General features: G+C 45.6%; 1 protein-coding gene across 3 annotated transcripts in view; it reads right to left on the bottom strand.

Moving 5' to 3' along the window:
• Positions 1-538: 538 nt before the first annotated feature.
• The window catches only part of LOC112068742 (paired box protein Pax-7), a gene marked incomplete at its 3' end in the record, with an annotated part of 62,366 nt that continues 38,241 nt past the window's right edge, over positions 539-24,663 (bottom strand). For all 3 annotated transcript variants that reach the window (XM_024135940.2, XM_024135941.2, XM_024135942.2), the window contains 3 exon segments: positions 539-788; positions 20,314-20,507; positions 21,102-21,282. In XM_024135940.2, coding sequence (XP_023991708.1) covers positions 539-788; positions 20,314-20,507; positions 21,102-21,282 — 625 coding nt within the window.

Below are 24,663 nucleotides of genomic sequence, written 5' to 3'. Positions count from 1 at the left end.
TCAGCCCCGTTTCCTGTCCTGAGTGTGCTGTGTGTGTGTGTGTTGTGTGTGTGTTTGTGTGTGTGTGTGTGTGTGTGGGTGTGTGTGTGTGTGTGTGTGTGTGTGTGTGTGTGTGTGTGTGTTGTGTGTTGTGTGTGTGTGTGTGTGTGTGTTGTGTGTGTGTTGTGAACAGAGAGAGCAAGGGGTGGCTAAGAGGACAGGGTGCCCCTCAGGGTGTGTTAGTGTCTTTGAAGTGGCCCTCTCCTTGTTCCCAGCTAAGCAGAGCAGAGTGGGGTGTGACTAAGCCAGGCAGCACCGGAGGGTGAATCATAGGCCTTTATCAGACAGACCAGGAGTCAAAGGTCAGGGGGCAGCCCGGCCTGGGAGGTGGTGGTAGCGGCACCATTTCCTCTAACTACCACTGGTCCCATGTAATATGAGATGGAAGACAGGCAGGAGACTTGGAAGGAGGTCAGATGGGAAAGGCAAAAGACATCCATAAACAAACACACACACTCACTTTCTCACATTCACACATAAACGCAGATGCAGTACTTACTCTGTCCATACTGACTGTACTGGTATCCGGCGGTGACGGGGTCCACACTGTAGCTGGTGGCACTGTAGGTGGGGGGACAGTAGGACTGGGAGGAGGCCAGGCTGTCCACCCCCTTGATGGAGTCAGAGCGCTGGCTGCAGCTGGCTGAGATGGGGTTGGAGGACTCCAGGCTGCCGTGGAGGGGGGAGATGGAGAAGTCATGCTGGGACTGGGAGGGCACGGCGTTGGGGTTACTCAGGATGCTCATCACCTGGGGAGGGCAGAGGGGAGACAGAGGGGCGGTTAGAGAGGCCTAGGTCCTAAACAACACATGGATGGGATTGAGTGACTACACCAGCAAGTTGCAGAAAACACTGGGAGTTATCACATTACTGAGTTGTACAGAGGCAGCATGGAACATGGACCAACAAAAAAGTCTTGAAGTCCCAAAAAAAGGACAGGGATGAGAGAGAGAGATGGGTGAGAGAGGGAAAGAAAGAGGTGCCAGTGAGTTCAGTGTTTAGCGTGGGGACAGCGTGGGGACAGCGTGGGGACAGCACGGGGACAGCACGGGGACAGAAGGGTCTCAGGGTGATAATAGAACCACCAGCAGTGCCAGACAGCCCCTGTATATCCCAGAGCCTGGGGGCTGGAGGAGGCCTGAGGCCTACACACCACAACAAGCACTGAGGGAGTCCCTAATCCCCAGCCCCTAGCCTAGCCATCTCATGAATAGTAATGGAGTTGGAAGCAGTAAACGATCCCCTTAGATCAGATCCCCACACAAATAGGCTCTACTAGCCTCACCGAAGGGCCTACTGCTAGTATGAGTTACAGTTACGGCTAGGGTAAGTATTAGGAGTGTTATTTATACAGCATGAGTGCATTTATTTAATACTCTGCAATATCATTTCATATTCATCTACAGATGTAGGCATAGCAGGAAATGCAAACTTGCAGTGTAATTGAGGTTCATATTTTTTTTAAATTGTATTTTCCATTTTGAAATTTCATACTTGTTTGCCCTATCAAATCCTACAAAAAATGTCCATTAATTATAATCCACATAATCATTTACATTTCCTGTTGCTGTAGTATCATTTCCCTACTGTAGCAAACCGGTTCAAATTAAGATCCTACATCTGTACACAATCATGAGTTAACAAATAATAATCCACTAGTGCTATGAATGTTATTATCTCCATTAGACTAGAGGCACAGGTATCACCACAACGCAGTGCGGACGGACGTTTCTACTGAGCTTCTTCCCTAAACATCAAATGTTGAATTAGACTTATATTTCCCTTTTAGGAAAGCAGAGGGGGAGACTCTTAATGGGGGAATTGGTCCCACATATGCTTCCCTTCTATTGCAAGGAAGCATCCTCCCCAACATCAGGTTCACGTTGTGTCTCGCTACGCTGGGCTGGCCTTTGGCGCTTTGGCTGCTAAACCAATTAGCTCATCATGGAGGTGGTTACACACACACACACACACACACACACACACACACACACACACACACACACACACACACACACACACACACACACAACAGACAAAGGTTTAAACACAGTTCACAGAGCCGATGCTGTGGTGCAAAATATCCTACAGAAGGACAGGGCTCCAGTCAATCTCCAGAGTGGACATCTAAGAAACCTTTATACTGTAGAACTTCTTCACTGCATACGTACGCAGTCATACTGCTCAGCAATGCATAGCCAGACACACACACCGCATAGGGAAAATTGATTTTATTCCACAAATTAATCATATTCTGAAGAAAAAAAAGTATCTGACGAAATATGAAGCACTTGAGGCACATCAGAGACATAAAGGCTGGTTAGCGATTTCCTCATGTTAATTCTATCAGCATGGAAACCCCCAGCCTCCTCCAACCCCACCACTTAGTTATACAGAACATGTGACATGTATCCATGAGAGGGAGATTCATGGCTCTCTGCATGCAGGACACATGGGATGCTGCCTCCCATATGGGCCGGAGCTGCAGAACAGACTCAGTGTGGAACCTCCTGTCCCCTGCTGTGTTGTGCTGGGCTGTGATGTACTTACTATGCTGTGCTGGGCTAAGATGTGCTGGTCATGTGACGTGGGTGTGGGGAAGTGCTAGCCGGGGGTCCAGGGAGACAGCTGGAGGGGTGGGCCAGTATAGTCATCAGTTAATTGAAGCTTGATTACATCACTTCCTTATTTAAACATGAAATAATGAAGCGGCCAACAATCAGGGACTGTGCTCGAATCAACCTTATTACTATTCATAGGATTAACTAGTTCCTCAAAAGAGAAGGCTATTTTTCATGGACAATTTTATCATCTATTTTTTTTTCGTCAAGATTGCAAAGTTTGCAGTTGTAAAGAAGAGAGGATTGTCTGGAAGGTTGTATCCTTGAGATGCCTCTCCTAAAATCACTCAGATGATTTTGGTTCACTTTTGCTGGAGGGGGGAAAGGTAAGCTCCTCATTTGAGCCGGGTTCATATTAGCTATCTGTAATGTCTTTCTGCTTTCACACAGCTAAACAAAAATCAATGCTATTTCACCACTTCCCCTTATTATCTGATGTGGGTAGAGATATGGATGATGCTTAGTATCAGCTGCAGGGTGTAAAACACACCCTCAACAGGCCTTTAGACCTGCTCTGCTTCAGAACAACACCACTCAATACACACTTAACTAACACCCTCACTCTCTTTCAGAACAGCCCTCCACTACACCCCTGCCTCCCTCCCCCTCTCTCTTTCTCTCCGTACAGCATCCTCAGTGTTCGTTTGTTGTTTGACTTTGTGCTAGGGCTGTTGGAGGAGATAATGTGAGACAGGAGCAGTTTAAAGGACACTGCTCCAGGGCGTTCCCTGCCTCGCTCTCTACAGATAGATTACTTTATAAATAATAATAAAAAACTAATTAATTCTCTCAACTTCTGAGCCCTCCAGCCCCGCGGCGGAGTGAATGGAGAACTGGAAGTTGATACAATGTGCATCCTTTCAGATAAACAAATAGAGCATTTGCCACACAAAAAGAGGTTCTTTCATACCCTGCTAATTTCCTTAACAGTCAAATTATATTTTTGTGTCTGCTTAAATGTTTGACGAGCCTTTGCTCTTTGTTGGATTTGCTTCCAGAATAAAATTTTACTTGCTGTGAGGAAGTTGACTGACAGAAAAAGCGAAAGGCAATATTTCCTTAGGCTACAACAAAAGAGGGAAAAATGTCATAATTTTCTTATATACAATACTCACTAAATTCCCCACAGTGACATATTCAAACCACAGTTTCAAAGAGATGCCTTCCGTCACAATGTTATTTAATACCCTTCATTATCACTACTTATGAAGCACCCAATGTAATATCCCTAAACAATATTTACATTATATCTTTACAGTCACGTAATGTGCTATGCCCATCTTAACCCTTGATTGACCACAGAGAGCTTCAAGTTCCTTGGTGTCCACTTTGCTAAGGACCTCATGGTCTAAACACACCAACACAGTCGTGAAGAGGGCACGACAACACCGCTTCCCCCTAAGGAGGCTGAAAAGATTTGGCATGGGCCCTCAAGATCCTTAAAAAGTTCTACAGCTGCACCATTGAGAGCATCTTGACTGGCTAAATCACAGCTTGGTATGGCAACTACTCAGCATCCGACCGCAAGGCACTACAGAGGATAGTGCGTACGGCCCAGTACATCAATGGGGTTGAACTCCCTGCCATCCAGGACCTCTATACCAGGCGGTGTCAGAGGAAGGCCCTAAAATTGTTAAAAGATTCCATTCACCCAAGTCATAGACTGTTCTCTCTGCTACCGCATGGCAAACGGTACCGGAGTGCTAAGTCTGGGACCAAAAGGCTCCTGAACAGCTTCTACTCTAAGCCATAAGACTGCTGAACAGTTAATCAAAACTACCCGGACTATCTGCATCGATCCTTTTTGCAATCAATCTTTTTGACTCTATACACAGACACTGGACTCTACCCACACACTGACACATACTTACTCTGACACGCCAACACATACACACACACTGGACTCTCCCCACACACTCACACATACTTACACTGACACGCCAACACATACACACTCACTCACTCACACATTACACGTACACACAAGCACACATTCGCCACACACACACACACACACATACACACTCATCACATATGCTGCTGCTACTGACTATTATCTATCCTGTTGCTTAGTCACTTTACCCCTACCTATAGTGATCGGAAAGTATTCAGTCCCCTTGACTTTTTCTACATTTTCTATACTTATTCTAAACTTTATTGAAAATAAAAAAATATATCAATCTACACAGAATACCCCATAATGACAAAGCGAAAACAGGTTTTTAGAAATGTTTTCTAATGTATAAAACATAAAAAACATATATACCTTATTTACATAAGTATTCAGACCCCTTGCAATGAGACTCGAAATTGAGCTCAGTTGCATCCTGTTTCCATTGATCATCCTTGAGATGTTTCTACAACTTGATTGGAGTCCACCTGTGGTACATTCAATTGATTGGACATGATTTGAAAAGGCACACTTGTCTACATAAGGTCCCACAGTTGACAGTGCACGTCAGACCAAAAACTAAGCCATGAGGTTGAAGGAATTGTCTGTAGAGCTCAGAGACAGGATTGTGTTGAGGCACAGATCTGAGGCACAGATCTGAGGAACGATACCAAAAAATGTCTGCATTATTGAAGGTCCCCAAGAACACAGTGGCCTCCATAATTTTTAAATGGAAGTAGTTTGGAACCACCAACTCTTCCTAGTGCTGGCCGCCCGGCCAAACTGAGCAATTGGGGGAGAAGGGCCTTGGTCGGGGAGGTAACCAAGAACCCGATGTTCACTCTGACAGAGCTCTAGAGTTCCTCTGTGGAGATAGGAGAACCTTCCAGAAGGACAACCATCTCTACAGCACTCCACCAATCAGGCCATTATGGTAGAGTGGCCAGACGGAAGCCACTCCTCAGTAAAAGGCACATGACAGCCTGCTTGGAGTTTGCCAAAAGGCATCTAAAGGACTCTCAGACCATGAGAAACAAGATGCTCTGTTCTGATGAAACAAAGATTGAACTCTTTGGCCTGAATGCCAAGCGTCACATCTGGAGGAAACCTGGCACCATCCCTACGGGGAAGCATGGTGGTGGCAGCATCATGCTGTGGGGATGTTTTTCAGCGGCAGGGACTGGGAGACTAGTCAGGATCGAGGGAAAGATGAACAGAGCAGAGAGATCTTGATGAAAACCTGTTCCAGAGCGCTCAGGACCCCAGACTGGGACGAAGGTTCACCTTCCAACAGGACAACAACCCTAAGACTGTAACGTAACAAAATGTGGAAAAAGTCAAGGGGTATGAATACTTTCCGAATGCACTGTATGTACATATCTACCTCAATTACCTCGTACCCCTGCACATCAACACAGTACTGGTACCCTATGTATATAGCAAAGCTATCTTTGCTCATTGCGCATTTATTCCTTGTGATACTATATATATTTTTTCTATTGTTATTTTCTATTTTTTATATTATTATTATTGTTATTATTTATTTGACTGGATTCTGCATTGCTGGGAAGGGCCTGTAAGTAAGCATTTCACTGTTACTCTACAGCATGCGACAATAAACAGGTCAGAATGCACCTGTTAATCCAGTGACCTGCACTACCCACAGACAGATTAAAATGTTCACTATACCTGTACATTTTTTCATTTTAACTAAAATATTTCACAGACAAAGTTTTTGCATCTGAAGAAATAGTGATACAGTATAAGCAAAAGAGAGAAAGAGATATAAAGCGAGGGGAAAGAGGAGAGAGAAGAGACAGAAAGAGAGAGTGTGAGAGAGAGGATTTGGGAAGTACAAAGACTCCTCTAGGACTAAAGTTGGCCTGAGGGCCAGCCTGCCTGGAGAGCTGATAGGACAGCCCTGTGTTCCATTCCCGGCGCCAGCACCCGCGCCAATACACCCCACTCCACAAACTCTGCTCTTAATCTGCGCAAGACTGGATTAGCTCCCCTGTCACCGATAGCTCCCGTTCTGCCCAAATCGAATGCCCCCAAGACGTACCTTTAAGTTCGGCAGAGGTCACCGGGGCAGAGAGGAGAAAATAAGCACTCCAAATGTCTGGAAGTTATCTGAGGGGCGCAGAATAACATCTCACACCTTGGCAGATCTGCCTGGCTGATACACGCCTCAGCTGGGAATGACTTAAGATCAGGGATGATGATGACACCAGATTTGGGTGGATTTTTCAAGGCCAGTCCTGTAGGTGTGATTACAGAGATTAAATATATGGTTGAATTCACTGACCTATAAGTCAAGTCAATTGAGTATACTGTGTGGTTAGTGTTGGTTGATTGAGGAACCAAATACATGTTAATAGAAAATAATTCAAACTTGTGCAACGACTAAAATTATTAGGAATATTCCATATCAAATATGGAATATTTGCAAATTATTTCTGAGAATTGGTCCAAAAAATACTTTGAATCCCATATTACTCCAAATCTAAATGAAACCTAATTTTACTGATCAATTCAAGAATGCAGGGTAAAATGATTTTGCGATGAACAAAATGAAGTCAAACTTACAAATCAAATAAACAGCATAAATTCCTTCATTTTGAAAACAACTAGGAAAGAGAAAAGTACTTAAAGATCAAGGATTTTTTCTAAAGAGTCAATAGCAGTGCAACCCCAAGTCCAGCCCTCCCTCCCCCTCATCCCTCCTTCTCACATGAGAGGGGCAGCCCAGCGGGCAGTAAGGCCCCTCATCTGAGCAGACAAAATGACTATTTAAAAATAACAGAGATTGCATAAATTGAATGAAAGCGTTTTGGTCACGGTGGAGGTGGTGGGAGCAGTGTGGGGCCAGGACGCAGACGGCAGCGTTGGTGGCAGACAGCAGATGACGGGCCCTGGCCTGCGTGTCAGCGCGTTAATTGGCCGCGGCACGTTAATCAAAAGTGAAAGTGTCTTCCGCCGCCAATGCTAAGGAGAGACAGAGACAGGAGGAAGAGAGGGGGAGAATGGGGAATAGAGAGAGTGGAGAGAGAGAGAGAAATAGGTATTTGAAGAGTGTGGGGTGTATGGCAGGGAAGGGGGATGCTAATTGTGTTCAATTAAGTGCCTGATTGGCACTGACAGAATCTGGGCATTGACATGCCGGGCACAGATGAGGATGATTAGTGGCCATTGGAACAAGCTGTCACTTCTCACAACATTAGCCATACTACCACAGTGTCCCCCAGACTCTCTACTCCGCTCTCTAACAATTCTCCCCACAAACACTGAGCTGCACCATTTTATCAAACAGCTAAACTGGAGACCTAAACAAACAGAATATCAAACAAAATTCCACAAGATATTAAAGCTAGAATCCTTAATTGAAACCATTACAAAGCATGCTCCCCACCCCCTGTTTTGCAAAAAAGCTAAGGGATGGGGCTGGAGAAATGTAACCACTCTCAAATTCATAGAAAGAGCTATAGTTGCAAGGACTGACCATCTATGATATAAAATGTATAATTGTAACCATGTTTGGGGCTATACGGCGTTTGTTTACATTTACCTTGTTTACAAACATTGTTGTTAACAAGCTAATATTTTGGTCAACAAATGGATGTAGCAAGCAATATTTCATAAAATGTAATTGGAGAATAATAGCTTTGTAATAGATTTGATTAAATAAATTTTCTTCTCTGACCCATTCCCCGCCCCCACGCGTCTTCTCTATCCTTGTGTTCAATGGAGCACAGCTGCCTGCTACTAGCCAGAGAAAGGACCCCCTCCCTGCTAAACGGCCCACTGTGCATGCAGGGCCCCTCACTAACCAGAGTCTATTGGGCTGCAATTGGAGAACGTGTGGGGAGCAATCCTCTATTCTCTGCTAGTGATATGCTTGAGTTACTGTGGGATGGATTCAGCCACCAGGAACAAGAGCAACCCCCTCCAATACACAAACACACACACACACACACACACACGCACGCACGCACGCACGCACACACACACACACACACTGCAACTCTCCTCACACCACCGTCTCTGCCAAATTAAACGGCAGATTTTCTGATTCCAGCAGAGTGGTTTCAGTGAGGCAGGGCTGTGTGTATGAGGGAGGGTGCAGCTCGGAGAGGACAGAGAGGCGTATCGGGGAGCGGGGAAGTCGGGGGGAGCTGGGGGGGTTTGTTTGCTAAAAACAGCAGGGGCCAGGCCTAGTGAAAAATGTCAGGTCAAATTGTTCTTGACAGTGTTAATATCTGCACCTCATAGTCATAATTACATGTAAATAAATAGTGAAATAGCTCTCAGCTGGATACTGAGAGGAACGGGCTGCTACACCAGACAACCAGCTGGGGACCAAACCCCCTCGCATATTCTAATTTAACTGGAGGGAGAGAGAGAGAGAGAGAGAAAGACAGAGAGTGTGAGAGAGAGTAAGTGAGAGCGAGAGAGAAAGACAGACAGAGAAAGAAAGAGAGAGAGAGATAGAGTGAGAGAGAGAGAGAGAGATATGGCCAGAGACAGAGTATTAATCACGTCCATGCACCTGTCAGAGAGGCATCTGGAACTAACAGGAAACACATGCAGCCAGACAACATCCCCAACCTCCAGACAGCTAGCAAGGCAGGTTGACTGCAGCCCGGCCCTGCTGCGACCCTGCCACCCCTTGACCCCTCCCACAGAGGTCACAACAGTGTGCATACCTCATACACCAGACTTCACTTCACCTGCCTCAGCATTAACACTTCCCGCTCCAACAAGTGGAAGGTAAGAGACTGTGAATATTAATAATAATAATAGTAACACTTGGTTATAATAATATGAAATAGAGTAGAGGAAATAATGCCACAGATCTATGGAATAAAACTTCTTCAGTATGTTCCACAGTGTACGCCGGTGTGTAATTGGTATTCAAGATAGGATCGATGTGCCTACACTTTAATAAAGACAATACCATTCTCCATCTTATAGGCATTTTGTCCGCGTGGGACACACATGTGAATCCGTCTCAGTCATTTCCTACTTAAACCATCAACTTCTAGAATTTACTGAAATGTATATTGGCTGCCTCTGCAAGATAAATGTAAATCGCATTCCCTTATATTGACTATTTATCAGGATGCAACAGCTCACTTTCTGCAGGAAATATCTCTTACCCGCACACAACACCCTTGCATTTAAATAGCATTTTTATTGTCCGCCATAGCCTTTCATCTGGGTGTGGGGAGAAGAGCTGCCTCTCCAGGGGGAGAGCGAGAGCGACGGATAGAGAAAGAGAGAGAGAGAGCGAGAGAGAGAGCGAGAAAGAGAGTAGACGTACTATTGGCAAGAGTTGTCAAAAAAAGAGAAGGGGAAAGGTTGGTAGATAATAAATAAATGAAACCACATCCAAAGATATTTCTTTGAAACGAGAAGCAAAGAGCGTATTGGTTTCACTGAGCTGCTCTAGGGGGGTTAGAGGTTGAGGAATAGAGAACGCAGGCATGGAACCAACCACAGATAGAGAGCCCATTAACTGGTTTAGAGAGTACAAGCCTGTTTGGGAAAAACATTTGACCTTTGCATCATATAAAATACCCACGCTAAAAGCATTCCATCTGATACATAGCTAAACACAGACAAAGCCCCATATCGCCAATGTTTGTACTTGTATATTTGTGATACCAGCAATCCTTTCCTCCGAGTTCATACGTGTTAAACAAGCAGCAAGCCCTAATAATCTATGCTAAAACATATAGCCAGTGGATATGATTTACACATGATTCTCTTGGCAGCTGCCAACAGCTGGTCTCTTTTTTTTTTTAAGCCTCTTATATCTTTTTTTATACTTGCCAAATTGAAACAGTATTTGTTTTAATGGAAGTTCTAATTAACGTCTATGTATTCCCCCTCTTGCTCTGCGAGAAGCTGAGCTATGAATGCAGGCTATGTACTCATCCCCTTTGATTTCTTGTCAGTGGAGCTTGCCAGCTGACATGGTGCCTGGTGAGAGGCTTAATGCCCAACTTTTAATAATATGGGGGACTACATGAGTCTCCCTCTCTCATTGGTATTCAGGTGCAGGATGTCTTGTTAGAAGTCAGAGAGGGGGGAGGAATGGAGTCAGAGCCTCTAGATTGTTCCCTCCATTTTCCCTCTATCTCTCTCTCTCTCCCTCTTTTTGGCAATGACTAATGTTGGCGTCTTAAATAGAATTCATCCCATTTTGAAAGAAGCATCAGTGCTCGCTAATGGAAGAGAAGAGCGGCAGTTTGGAGCCTCCCCTGGCTTATCTCTGTTAGACAGTTGGGGAAGTCGCTAGCATTGCGAGCGTATCGTGGTGTCAGCGTGCTTTGTGTCAGCGTGCGTGGTGTCAGCGTGCGTGGTGTCAGCGTGCGTAGTGTCAGCGTATCGTGGTGTCAGCGTGCTTTGTGTCAGCGTGCGTGGTGTCAGCGTGCGTGGTGTCAGCGTGAGTGGTGTCAGCGTGCGTTGTGTCAGCGTGCGTGGGTGTCAGCGTGCGTGGTGTCAGCGTGCGTAGTGTCAGCGTATCGTGGTGTCAGCGTGCCTTTGTGTCAGCGTGCGTGGTGTCAGCGTGCGTGGTGGTCAGCGTGAGTGGTGTCAGCGTGCGTTGTGTCAGCGTGCGTGGTGTCAAGTCGTGCCGTTGGTGTCAGCGTGGCGTTAGTGTCAGCGTGCGTTGTGTCAGCGTGCGTTGTGTCAGCGTGTGCATGGTGTCAGCGTGCGTTGTGTCAGCGTGCGTGGTGTCAGCGTGCGTGGTGTGTCCAGCTGCGTTGTGTCAGCGTGCGTTGTGTCAGCGTGCGTGGTGTCAGCCGTGCGTGGTGTCAGCGTGCGTGGTGTCAGCGTGCGTTGTGTCAGCGTGCGTGGTGTCAGCGTGCGTGGTGTCAGCGTGCGTTGGTGCAGCGTGCGTGGTGTCAGCGTGGCGTTGTGTCAGCGTGCGTGGTTGTGTCAGCGTGCGTTGTGTCAGCGTGCGTGGTGTCAGCGTGCGTGGTGTCAGCGTGCGTGGTGTCAGCGTGCGTTGTGGTCAGCGTGCTTTGTGTCAGCGTGCGTGGTGTCAGCGTGCGTGGTGTCAGCGCGCGTTGTTGGTCAGCGTGCGTGGTGTCGAGCGTGCGTTGTGTCAGCGTGCGTTGGGTGTCAGCGGTGCTTTGTGTCAGCGTGCGTTGTGTCAGCGTGTGTGTGGTCAGCGTGCGTTGTGTCAGCGTGCGTAGTGTCAGCGTGGTAGGGTGGTGGTCAGCGTGCGTGGGTGTCAGCGTGCGTGGTGTCAGCGTGCATTGTGTCAGCGTGCGTTGTGTCTGCGTGCGTGGTGTCAGCGTGCGTGGTGTCAGCGTGCTTTTTGTCAGCGTGCTTTTTGTCAGCGTGCGTTGTGTCAGCGTGCGTGGTGTCAGCGTGCTTTGTGTCAGCGTGCGTTGTGTCAGTGTGCGTGGTGTCAGCGTGTGTTGTGTCAGCGTGCGTGGTGTCAGCGTGCGTTGTGTCAGCGGCCGTTGTGTCAGCGTGCGTTGTGTCAGCGTGCGTGGTGTCAGCGTGCTTTGTGTCCAGCGTGCGTTGTGTCAGCGTGCGTAGTGGTCAGCTTGCGTGGTGTCAGCGTGTGTTGTGTCAGCGTGCGTGTGTCAGCGTGCGTTGTGTCAGCGTGCGTTGTGTCAGCGTGCGTGTGTCAGCGTGCGTGGTGTCAGCGTGCTTTGTGTCAGCGTGCGTTGTGTCAGCGTGCGTAGTGTCAGCGTGCGTGGTGTCAGCGTGCGTTGTGTCAGCGTGCGTTGTGTCAGCGTGCGTTGTGTCAGCGTGCGTGGTGTCAGCGTGCGTTGTGTCAGCGTGCTTTGTGTTCAGCGTGCGTGGTGTCAGCGTGCGTGGTGTCAAGCGTGCGTTGTGTCAGCGTGGCGTGGTGTCAGCGTGCGTGTGTCAGCGTGCGTGGTGACAGCGTGCGTGGTGTCAGCGTGGGTGTGTGTCAGCGTGCGTTGTGTCAGCGTGCGTGGTGTCAGCGTGCGTGGTGTCAGCGTGCGTGGGTGTCAGCGTGCGTTGTGTCAGCGTGCGTTGTGTCAGCGTGCGTGTGTCAGCGTGGTTGTGTCAGCGTGCGTAGTGTCAGCGTGCGTGGTGTCAGCGTGCGTGGTGTCAGCGTGCATTGTGTCAGCCGTGCGCTGTGTCAGCGTGCGTGGTGTCAGCGTGCGTTGTGTCAGCGTGCGTTGTGTCAGCGTGCGTGTGTCAGCGTGCGTGGTGTCAGCGTGCGTGGTGCGGTGCAAAGCAGGCAGCCAGGCAGGCAGGCCTGGGACACAGATCAAAGGGAGGCAGGGATGAGAGCCACTCTGCCTGCCTCTGATCCCCTGTTGTGTGTGTGTGGTGTGTGTGTGTGTGGGTGTGGTGTGTGTGTGTGTGTGTTGTGTGTGTGTGTGTGTGTGTGTGTGTGTGTGTGTGTGTGTGTGTGTGGTGTGTGTGTGTGTGTGTGTGTGGTGTGTAGGCCAGCCCACTCCCACGCACCCCAGGCCCTCCTCAAACACACGGTCCCTCTAATTCCAAACACACATCCCTTCAAGAACAGGTAAAACAGAACGCTAACTAACTAGCATGGTTTAATCCTAAACACATAACACTTTTACATTTGTGGAATATCTATAGTTATGCTTATTGCCATTTTGGGAAAAATAAATAGATACATTGAAAATAATCTATGCTGAATCCATAAGGATTGGTAGCCTTACTATGTACATACTGCATTACTTCACTTTGACCAAATCAGTCCTCTTGTGGACCTGTTTGATCCTTTCCAGGTTTGATCCAAAGGGTTAAATATGTTTATTACTCATTTATTTCACAGTAATAACTGGCAGGTTTAGACGTGTTTTTCAGCTGTAGTATGATCAACAGCCCACTACACCATGTGTGTGGTTGATCAACTGACAGTATTTTCCTGTATGTTATTTCCTCGGAGAGAGACAATGCATCGTGTCCCGCTGTATGTTATCCTCACTTCAACATCCCTGGGATTTGTCTAAACACTTTGCAATGTTTGTACTTCATTACAGAGGGCTTCTTCTTTAAACACATATGTCAGAGTCAAGGCCCGCGGGCCACATCCGGCCCGCGAGAAGGTTTTTTACGGCCCTGGGATGATCTTGATTTATTATTAGAACCGGCCCGCAGACCGCAGAAGCCGGCAGCCCGCAGATCTTTTACACGCACCAATACTAACATTTCCCACATGCAACGGTGACGCACCGAGCAGTAGGCTGCTTCATTTCAATATTTATTGCACAGCAGTCGTCAGCATCACAGTAAATTAACTTTTCAGATACCCATCAAAAATGGCAAAACGGAAGGTGGACATGAGAACCGGGGGTTTCAAACAAGGTGGGAGTCGGAGTATATGTTCACGGAGGTAGCTGGAAAACCTGTGTTCTTCTGTGTGGAGAAAGTGTGGCGGTACTGAAAGAGTATAATCTGAGACGACATTATGAACGAAACACGCGGACAAAAACAAGAATATGGACATGGAACAAAGGCTACAAAAGCAGAGGAATTAAAAACGAGGCCTCAAATCTCGACAGGCTCTGTTCAAAAAAGCCAAATCACAAGGCCAGGCTGCTGTCAAGGCCAGTTTTATTTTGGCAGAAGAGATCGCTAAATCAGCCCGGCCATTTACGGAGGGGGATTTCATCAAAAACTGCATGATTAAAGTTTGTGACGAAGTTTGCCCAGAAAAAGGCAACTCTTTTAAATGTGAGTCTGAGCAGAAACACCATTGCCGAGAGAGTAGACCAGTTGTCCATCAATCTAAAAGAGCAGCTTGTGAAAAAGGGAAAGATTTCATTGCATATTCCTTGGCTGTGGTGAGAGCACCGACATTTCTGACATTGCCCAGTTGTCAATTTTCATCCGCGGAGTGGACTCCAGCCTAAGCGTGACAGAGGAGTTTTTGGCTTTACGTCCTATGCATGGCACAACTACGGGGCATGATTTGTATGAAGAGGTGTCAAGATGTGTAAATGAGATGGAGCTGCCTTGGGAAAAACTCGTGGGTTTGACAACCGACGGAGCACCTGCGATGTGTGGACAACAGGAGCGGACTGGTGGCGAAGATACGGGAAAAAGATGCAAGAGGAAACGCGACAGGTGAGCTGACAGCTTATCATTGTATCATACACCAGGAAGCGTTGTGCGGTAAAGCCTTGAAATGGAGCATGTAATGAGCATCATCACGCGCACGTTAACTTTATCAGAGCCAAAGGTTTGAATACCGCCAGTTCAAGGCATTTCTGACGGAGTTAGAAACGGAGCATGGTGATTTGCCTTATCACACAGAGGTGCGATGGCTAAGCCAGGGAAAGGTGCTTCAAAGATGTTTCGAGCTTCGTGAGGAGATTTGTCTGTTCTTGGACAGCAGGGAAAGACACAACACAACTCCGAGACGAAATGTTTCTGTGTGAAATGGCTTTTCTGTGTGACATTACGAGTCATCTGAATGCAATGAACTTGCAGCTGCAGGGTCGGGATCTGTGTCATCTCTGATATGTACAGTACAGTGAAGGCATTTAAAACCAAACTGACTCTGTGGGAGACGCAGATGCGGAAAGAAATTTGAGCCACTTTCCCAGCTGCAGACCCATGAAAGAGAAGCTCTCTACCAGTGCGTTCCCGAGCGCACAGTTGGCTGATAAAAATAGGTATGCTTGCCGCTGACTTTCGACGCCGATTTGCTGACTTTGAAGCACAAAAAAGCAGGTTGGAACTGCTCGGTAACCCATTTGCTGTTGACGTGGAAAGCTCACCACCAAAACCTCCAAATGGAGTTGATTGACCTCCAATGCAATGATGCACTGAGGGCAAAATATGCGGCAGTGGGTGCTGCGGAGTTCGCCCGTTTCCTCCCGACACAATGCCCAGCTGCGCATCCAGGCTGCTCAAACGTTGTTCTATGTTTGGCAGCACATACCTGTGTGAACAACTGTTTTCTTTGATGAACCTGAACAAAACATCACACAGAAGTCGACTTACTGCTGAACACCTCCACTCAATTCTGAGGATTTCCTCAGCTCAGGCCTTACCCCGAACATTGATGAACTTGTGGAAAAGATGGACACCACCAAGTATCACCCTCAACCTCAAACAAGTGAACATTACTGTGCAATCACATATTTAGAGTTTTTACTCAGTTCAAGTTTAAAAGTTAAAGTTAATATTTGTTTTCACTGCATGTTACTTCTCCTTAAACAAAGTGTTGTTTTTGATTAATAGATTTTTGCACTTTATTTTATTGTATTTCAATCCAATTATATTTTAAAAATATTTCAGTTGAGTGGATGATAGAAAATTGCTATTATTGTTTTTTTCTTTGAAGTAAATTTAGCCCACTTTTGCTAAAATAGAAAATATAGGCTACTGATGGTGCCTTGAATACCGGTTTCTTTCATTTAATGTTCATGTTATGGGGATTTTTATATAAAGGAAATTTGTCTTTTGTGTCTGTTGAAAATTAAAGATTACTGACAGAGCCATAAGAAAATATTGCTTTATTTATCTGATCATATTGGAATATATTTGTTAGGTTTTCAGTAGGTTCAATTAGGTTCACTAGACTATATGCGTCATTTAAAAAATTTTCAATGAACATTCGAACAGTCCGGCCCTCGGCTTGTAGCTAAATTTTTTATTTGGCCCTCCGTCCATTTGACTTTGACACCCCTGCTTTAGAAGAAGGTTAGAACACAAACTATTGGTAGTGTTGAAGCGTCATGAGGAGCAGATGTTTTCTCTCCTCTCCCAGCAGGTGTCCCTGTCATGCAATACAGAGGAATTCAGCCCAAACGGCTGTCAGAGAACACATCTCCCAAGAACAGCTAGTGCGTCAAAGGCTTATATGGAGTTTCCTATGACCTGATATTGTTTCTGGAGAAGATGTAGACCGCCTAAGCTATGGTTACACTTCCTTTTACAGTGCTGGTTCACCATGCCATAACCAGGTACAGTAGGGTTTGTAAATAAAATATAGCTACCTGTGCTTAAAATGGATAACAGATACACAGGCGGAACTTGGAATAATTAGAACAAATTCAAGGCTACATTTCATTAGAACAAATGTGAAATTGTATTTATTTTGCTGTAAGTTATTGGCCATGTCCGAATGACAATACTTGCGTTCTAAATAGTAGGCTTTAAGGTATGCCAAAATCTGAAGTTTTACAGTATGTGAAAGTTTGAAACCTGAGTATGCTTTAATTGCCAGGATGCAGTACTCATTTCGGCTTTTCATTTAGTAGAATTTTGCTGCACAGTATAGAGGAAGAGAATCGTCTTTTCACGATTTGTTTGACAACAGCTGAAAATCAGAATAGGGGACAAGATCTACAAAAATGAACGAAAGGCGGGGAACGCACAATTGCACATTACATGATGCCTTCTCAGCAAGGATGAGTAATATGTTGCTATTTCTTGCTTAGTGTGTACGTTTTTACTAAACAGTACATTCTAAATAGTCTGTAGTACTATTAGTACACAGTATGTAGTTTTAGTAAGTAGTAGGCAAGACAGCCATTATGCCTTTAAGGACCAGGAAATGCGTAGAGCTAAGTTGTTGTCAATCAGTTCTTCAGTCACGCCTTCATTATTTAACCAATTACTTTCTGCTTATTAAGGAACTGTAAAAGGAATCGTAACTGAAGCTTTCGCCACAGCATGGCATACTTGTTTATATAGCTTGTAACAACTTATTGTAACGCCCAACACAGGAGATGAGAAGAAGGTACAGGGAGTGATCCATGCAACGGAACAGGAACAGCGTCTGGACATAAACACGACATGACAAACAATGCTACTACAGGGAACAACACAGAGGAGCAGACATATATGCAGGGACAATCAACAAACTGAGGGTGTCCAGGTGAGTCCAATGAACGCAGCTGCGTGTAGTGATGGTAACAGGTGAGTATAATGACGGGTAGCCTGGCGGAGGGGTAGTGGGAACAGGAGTGCCACTTATAGTTTGTATGTCATTGTGAGACTTCCATGTTGTATGTTATGAAGACTTCCAAAATATGTTTCACAAATGAAAAGTTTGGGAAATATTTGTTGTGAATGAAATCCTCTCAGGTCTTCAAAGCAAGAGAGTTCCAGGTGATTGACACAAAATTCCCTCCATCAAAAAAGCAATACTAATGTTTTCAGTCGCTGCTGATATTTCTGTTCCCTGCCTCCACCTCATACTCCTGGCCTCTATCCAACACCTGCTGTGACATCAAATGAAACAGGACCCACACAACAAATCTGCTCTCATAACTCTGGCCCAGCCAAGCACAGCTTAACCCCCCACCCCACCCCTGACATAGCTAGTGCCTCTCTCTCAAACCAGCCAAACTTATATCCCACATGACAACAACCCCTGTGCCGGTGTGGATGGCTTTTCCAGGGGCCGTAATGGGAAAACGTGCGCTGTCGGGAAACGTTACAGGATTGGGATGGGTGCAAGCACCTGTCGGCAATGCTGAACGCAGCAGGATTCCATTACAGACTTGGTAGTTGGCCAACACAGACCATTTACTGGGAATCACAGAATGTTGTCAATCTTTACCAGTAACGGGTAGCCCATCAGTACCAGACACTAGAGAAAATAGCTCACATATACCAACACACAGGCATATCTCCTCTGGACAGATGCTGTCTGAAAACCCATAATATAAAATTAAAATGTCCATCATAATGGAGAGTCTATTTGTATTGGTTTGTTATTTCATTACATAGAAGGAGGAAGACAGGAGTGAAAACACAGTATATAAACTATCTAACACATAAAATCACAGTCCCAATCAATGTGTGTGTGTGTGTGTGTGTGTGTTGGTGTGTGTGTGTGTGTGTGTGTGTGTGTGTGTGTGTGTGTGTGTGTGTGTGTGTGTGTGTGTGTGTGTGTGTGTGTGTGTGTGTGTGTGTGAGCATTGAGGCAGTGTGAACTCTGAATCCTCTGTCAGAGAACATCCATCACCACATAGTGAGAGAGTGAAAGGAATGTCACATGGCTATACTGTGAGGGGTTAAATATTCTACCTCTGTGTTGGTTTTAAAGCATACCTGTCAAATACCAGTCTTATTAACAACCCAGATACGTATTACAATAAACCACCTTTTGCTTAGAATTTTTTTTTTTTAAACCGACATTATAATTATTGAATATTGAAAATTATTTTCTACAGTTATTCAAGGTTCTAATCCCTAGTGCTAAACAGGAAGTGTGTATTATCCAAACACATAATGGAATGCTTGGGAAGAGAGGGAGAGAGAGGGAGCTGCTGTATCGTCAGCCCGTGTTCAGTACTGTAGAGCCATTAATGAAAAAGCCTTCCTGGTGTTTTCTGCAGGTCTGCAGTGAGAGCATTAGCACTTAAAGCCCCTGTGCCATGATTAACAATCAACCACCCCGTGAGCCTCCATGTTATCCTCTAACGCTCCAGCAGGAGAGAAAATCTCTGTTTTTGTCACCAAAATCCTTAATTCTTTCTTCCAAGAAGAAAGAGGGGTAATACCAAGAATCTGCCTGAGAAATATTTGAAGAAAGAAAAAAACTCCCAATAAAACACGTGTGAATGAGGGGGAATTGCGGACAAATGCAGTAATGAAATTCATTTTCAACTCTTTACACACCATTTCAATCTTATTTTCTGCTTGTTAACCACATCCTGTTGGTGAGGGTGGGCAAGACTGGCCAGTATTGATGGGTAATTGTGTATAATTAACTCCTTACACACGATTTGCATCAATACAAATAATTGTACATTCTGTTCTACCTACTTAAGGCTCAACCCCTTACATAGAGTCACATTTAAACACTCCTTACTGAGGTGCCCAAAGAAGATAACATGTGGAATCTCCAGCTTTACAGAAACACATCACACACACACACACGCTAACACACACAAGCGGACACAGGGGCAAAGCAATTGTATTTTCTACGACAGAAGAGAATTGCTCAGTGAGAAGGCAATCTAATGCCTATTAATTCAAACTCCAATTTGGACAGCGACGCATCTATTACTCTAATGCTCCATCGTACTTTTACTGTTTGGAGGGCCGCGCAGAGAGGAGAGGAGAGGGAAGGTGAAGCAGCATGACTGGGGGGTTAGGAGCCTATGGAGGGGAGCAGGGTAGCCCTACACTGCCTCCCACACATATACAGACCCTCCTCTACAAGCCTACCGTAGCCAGCTGTTTCCTCTACAGACAGATACTGCACACAGCCCAGACTGAGAGCTGAAGACGACTGTCGTACAAGATTAATGGAATACCATATAATACTAAGGTCTAAAAACTTTGAACAATTCCTTGAAGGAGATTAAGTGCCTTCATTTCTAAGCTTTAGCTAATTATTTTATTCACATGTGTTTCTCATGTTCGAAGTAGGATTTTGATGTCCCAGGAAAGTGGAAACCTCTGTTTTGGAGCAGATGTGCCTCTATCAAGATTAATTTTAATTTGTTGATGTTAATCCAATTGTTTTACAATTGTAGCAATTTAAATGAGCCAATGAAAACCCAGAGCTTTAGAAGCTAGAATAAAAGACGATGGATCGACACACAGTAGTCTATTACTGAGTTGCTTTTTCTAATTGAGTGGTGGTTCAGCAAATTATATACACAATTTTAACCTTGGGTCATTGAATCATAAAAATTGTCAGATGTCTATATCAGAAGCATTTTTTGTAAAAATGTAACTTTATGTAGCTTACGGTACATATCCATATCAAAAGAGGCGAGACAGGGAGGAAATAGGGGAGACTTGTGCCCTTGGCCTTGAACTGACCTGTGGGGAGAGGCCGTTGCTGACCGGGTTCATGTGGTTGCTGGCAGCTGATTGGCTCATGAAGGTGTCTGAGTAGCTGGAGAAGCTGTGGCGATTGGACGAGAGGCCGTAGGCGGAGCTGCCGTCAGAGAGTCCTCCCTGGTGCATTGAGGACGGAGGCAGGGGCTGGGGCCGATGCAACGTACTGCTGCCATCTGAACCAATAACAACAACACTGAGTGAGGATGTGAGACAAGAGTACCACAACCAAATCCACTGCACACATAAAGTTCAGCCTTGTTCACAACCCTGAAAAATGATTTACACACCCCAGCCTTTAGAGACTTATCCCCCAAAACTAACCACTAAAAGAGATACAAATGTTGTATTAGAAAATTGCTCAAAAAAGATAATTTAAAATTGTAAAGTTTTAGTGGCTTGTGCCTCAGACACCATGTGACTATTTTTCATGTGCTTTATGTAGGTTAGAAATATTCTGCTCTTGTAATTGGTAGCAAACTCCGTCAAAACCTTAGGCTGTTTCCCTGTCATCATGTAACAAAGACTTAGCTGCATGCTTAACGACTGCCTGTATGGATCCTATATGTAGCATATAACTGCTATATGATATAATATTCTGCTAAATGTGTAGCAGATATACCTTAGATATTTGTAGCTCAAGTGCTACCTAGATTAGATGAAAACACAACCATATATACAAACATTTGAACCCGAAACATAGCCTCTGGGGTAAGCAGATGTGGAGGCTTGTGTGTGAGTGTGTGCGAATGCATGTGTACCTGTCTTACCCTGTGACAGTGTAGTGCCGGGGTACGAGGACTCAGGTAGCTGGTAGGTAGGTAGGCTGGGCATCCCCGTGGGCGGGAAGCCTCCAGGTAACAGGTGGTTGAAGGCAGCCAGCTGATTGGCTCCTGCCTGCTTGCGCCATCTGGCCCTTCTGTTGCTGAACCACACCTGGAGGGAAAAGAACTATGGGAGGACGAAGAGGGACAATAAAACAAGAGAGCAGGAGAGAGAGGGAGAGAGAGAAGAGAGAGAGAGAGAGAGAAGAGAGAGAGAGAGAGAGAGAGAGAGAGAGAGAGAGGAGAGAGAGAGAGAGACGAGAGAGAGAGAGGAGAGATGAGCAGAGAGAGAGAGATAGAGAGAGAGAGCAAGCAGAGAGGAGAGAGAGAGCAAGAGAGAGAGACGAGAGAGCAAAACAGAGAGAGACGAGAATGTCTACCTTCACTCAGTTTAGCTACTCTATGATAAGCCGTCTGTAAGAGTGGAAGGACCCTCTACCCTCAGCAAGCACAAGGTTGTGTATACCAGAAAAGCCATAATCTTCCCTTTCATGTTCTGTGCAAAGGAATAGGTGAAGTAGTTAACATAATGTATATATTATCAAATGGATCTTATGATTCCAGAATGCTCCAGATGAATTGAGTGTGTAGTCCTACCACCTGTTGATTCATCTGCCGGTTGCTGTGAGAGATGTGTGGTGGTGGTGGTGGTGTGGTGGAGCTAGCTTGTCCCTGTAGGAACCAGAGACTGCATGGAGGTCCAGTGGTCTGGCCCTGTTGTCTTCTTAAGTGGCTAAGCTGTTGCATCTGTGTCAACAGTCTGCCCTAAGAGTCATAAGGGGTCAGAGGTAAGGGCCACAAGCTGCATATCAGACATCTCAATTATGTTTGATGAACCTATTAGACACTTGGGAGGCCAATAAAGAATGCCAACACGTTGTGCATACTCTCTTGTCAATAGTATGTAATCTTCTCTCTCTCTCTCTCTCTCTCTCTCTCTTCTCTCTCTGCTCTCTCTCTCTCTCTCTCTCATCTCGTCTCTTCTCTCTCTCTCTCTCTCTCTCTCTCTTCTTCTTCTCTCTCCTCTCTCTTCTCTCCTCTCTCTCTCTCTCTCTCTCTCTCTTCTACTCTCTCTCTCTCTTCTCTCTCTCTCTCTCGTCTCCTCTCCTCTCTCTCTCTCTCTCTCTCTCTCATATCAAGATATATGTGAAATATAAATACATAACATAGTGAACTATTTCAAGCAGTTTATCTGTAATAAAAAAAAACATGAATACATATTATTTTCACAGTCTAAGGGCACATTGTTTACATCTTGGTAGCTAAATAAAATGTAGAATTATATCAAAATGCAAATTATATCAAAATGCACACATCATTATCAACGTTCAACTACGAATGCACAATGTCAACTCCCTGAATGGAAGTGACTAAAGAGAGTCCTTTTTAACTGCAGTGATTTACACATTTTAAAAAGGCTTCTGCTTCAACAAAACATGAATATAATCAGGCCTTTTGAAAAGAGCAGCCATACAGCCAGCAACCTGTTCCATTTAACCAAGACAAGGCCTGGGCCCAATGTGGGCTAAAGGTTGAAGGACATTGATCTATGCCTCGCACTGGCAATTCATCAGAGTTTAATACACTGTCAGCGCAGTTCATCTACTGTTGTGTTTCAAACGGCCTGGCCTATTGTGAAGCCAGATGAAAGGAGGGGACAAAAGGGATTCCATACGCCAGTCAGAACACTGGGAACAAAGAAGGGGCGTCCCTTTTAAACAGCTCTTAAAGAGCCTAACTTTCAAGGGACTAACACAAGGACAGACTCATTGCTATTGAGGCCTCTCCTCCTGAACACAAACAAATGCTACACATAAATTCACATACACAGAGATCTCAATCACATAAAGAAAAATCTCAGTTTTGATTGTCTGCCTCATCAAGAGCATCTCGTGATGAAAAGGGACTAAGATAATAATACCCCACTGTCCAAGCACTCGTGAGAAATAAGTCACTCAACTTCTAACCCCAACCAACAGGAAGCCTCTTCTGGAAGCAGATCATTTCCTCACACTTTCCATTCAACAAACAAACTCTTCTAGACCAAATAAAGCACTGCCATGGCTCAGGGCTCCCTGCTGCTCTCACTGATGTGGCTGCTATTGGGATGTAGTGGAGCGTGGTGCTGGTTCTGAGCTGGAGCTGGACAAACAGCTGCCTGCCATAGGGACACACCCCTTCCTTCCACACACGCCCAATCACCCGGCCCTGCAGTGCCACCCTCACCTCTGACCTCTGAACCTCACCACACAACCCGCCCCTCTTTTATGTTCCATTACACTTCCTTATTTTTGTCAGTCAAGCCACAGGCAGGAGGTGTTCTATCATGGCAAACACAAAACACACAGAAATGCCTTGCCCACTTTCTATTTTTCCTTCACTTCACTTTTCTCTTTCTAACACTTGCTCTCTTGCTCTCTTGCTCTCTTGCTCTCTGTCTCTCTGTCTCTCTGTCTCTCTGTCTCTCTGTCTCTCTGTCTCTCTTTCTCCCTGTCTCTCTTTCTCTCTGTCTCTCTTTCTCTCTGTCTCTCTGTCTCTCTGTCTCTCTGTCTCTCTTTCTCTCTGTCTCTCTGTCTCTCTGTCTCTCTNCTCTTTCTCTCTGTCTCTCTGTCTCTCTGTCTCTCTGTCTCTCTGTCTCTCTTTCTCTCTGTCTCTCTTTCTCTCTGTCTCTCTTTCTCTCTGTCTCTCTTTCTCTCTGTCTCTCTTTCTCTCTCACAAAACACATTATGAAACTGTACATTTCTGGTCTTTCTTAACACTGTTATGAAATCCTCCGATACACAATTTACAACAGTTTCTGATAGAATGTCCCTCCCCTCCTCATGTCAGTCTATAATGACATAATAGGATGTTCAGAGTGGTGCATGGTGATGTCTCAACATCTGCCTCCCATGCCCTGCGGCCCCCATTGTCACCCATCCACTTTAATGAGAGGGGAGTCTGTGAAGCGCATTTGTCTAAGTGAATTTACTCCGAGGCTTTGAACAAGCCCGCTGCGACGCCTAGCTACTCAAGTCAACTAAAATGCCAAAGGCTGCACCGCTATCGAGTTAACGCTGGCAAACATTGGGCCCAATGTGACCAGGTCAATACTGTATTGTTGGGCGAGAGGGGGCCATGCGTCACTGCTGATTCAGAGGAGATGGAATGTTTTCTCCAGCAGCCATGGGCTCTACAACAGCAGACACTGAGATAAACAGGCACACAAACACACACAGGCATGCACGCACATATGCATGCGCACGAGTGCACGCACACAGACAAACATGCGACACACAACACAAACAGGAGGAGGATTTGAAGCTGTACTCTGGAACCCGATCACAAAGTCACCTTGGACCACAGATTCTCCACTGCTCTCCCCAATCCGGTTGAATTCCTCTACACTACAGAGAGAGAGAGCTTCATCCCTCCTCCATTTCACCTCAAAGTCTGCTACTACAGCATCCATCTCTGTCCTGTTTTGCCAGTGTAAGAGGTTTGCTGGTTGCCTGGCTTCCTCTACACT

This window comes from Salvelinus sp. IW2-2015, unplaced genomic scaffold (genome assembly GCF_002910315.2).
Source record: "Salvelinus sp. IW2-2015 unplaced genomic scaffold, ASM291031v2 Un_scaffold667, whole genome shotgun sequence".
NCBI classification, from domain to species: Eukaryota; Metazoa; Chordata; class Actinopteri; order Salmoniformes; family Salmonidae; genus Salvelinus; species Salvelinus sp. IW2-2015.
This window is presented reverse-complemented; position numbering and strand designations above follow the sequence as displayed.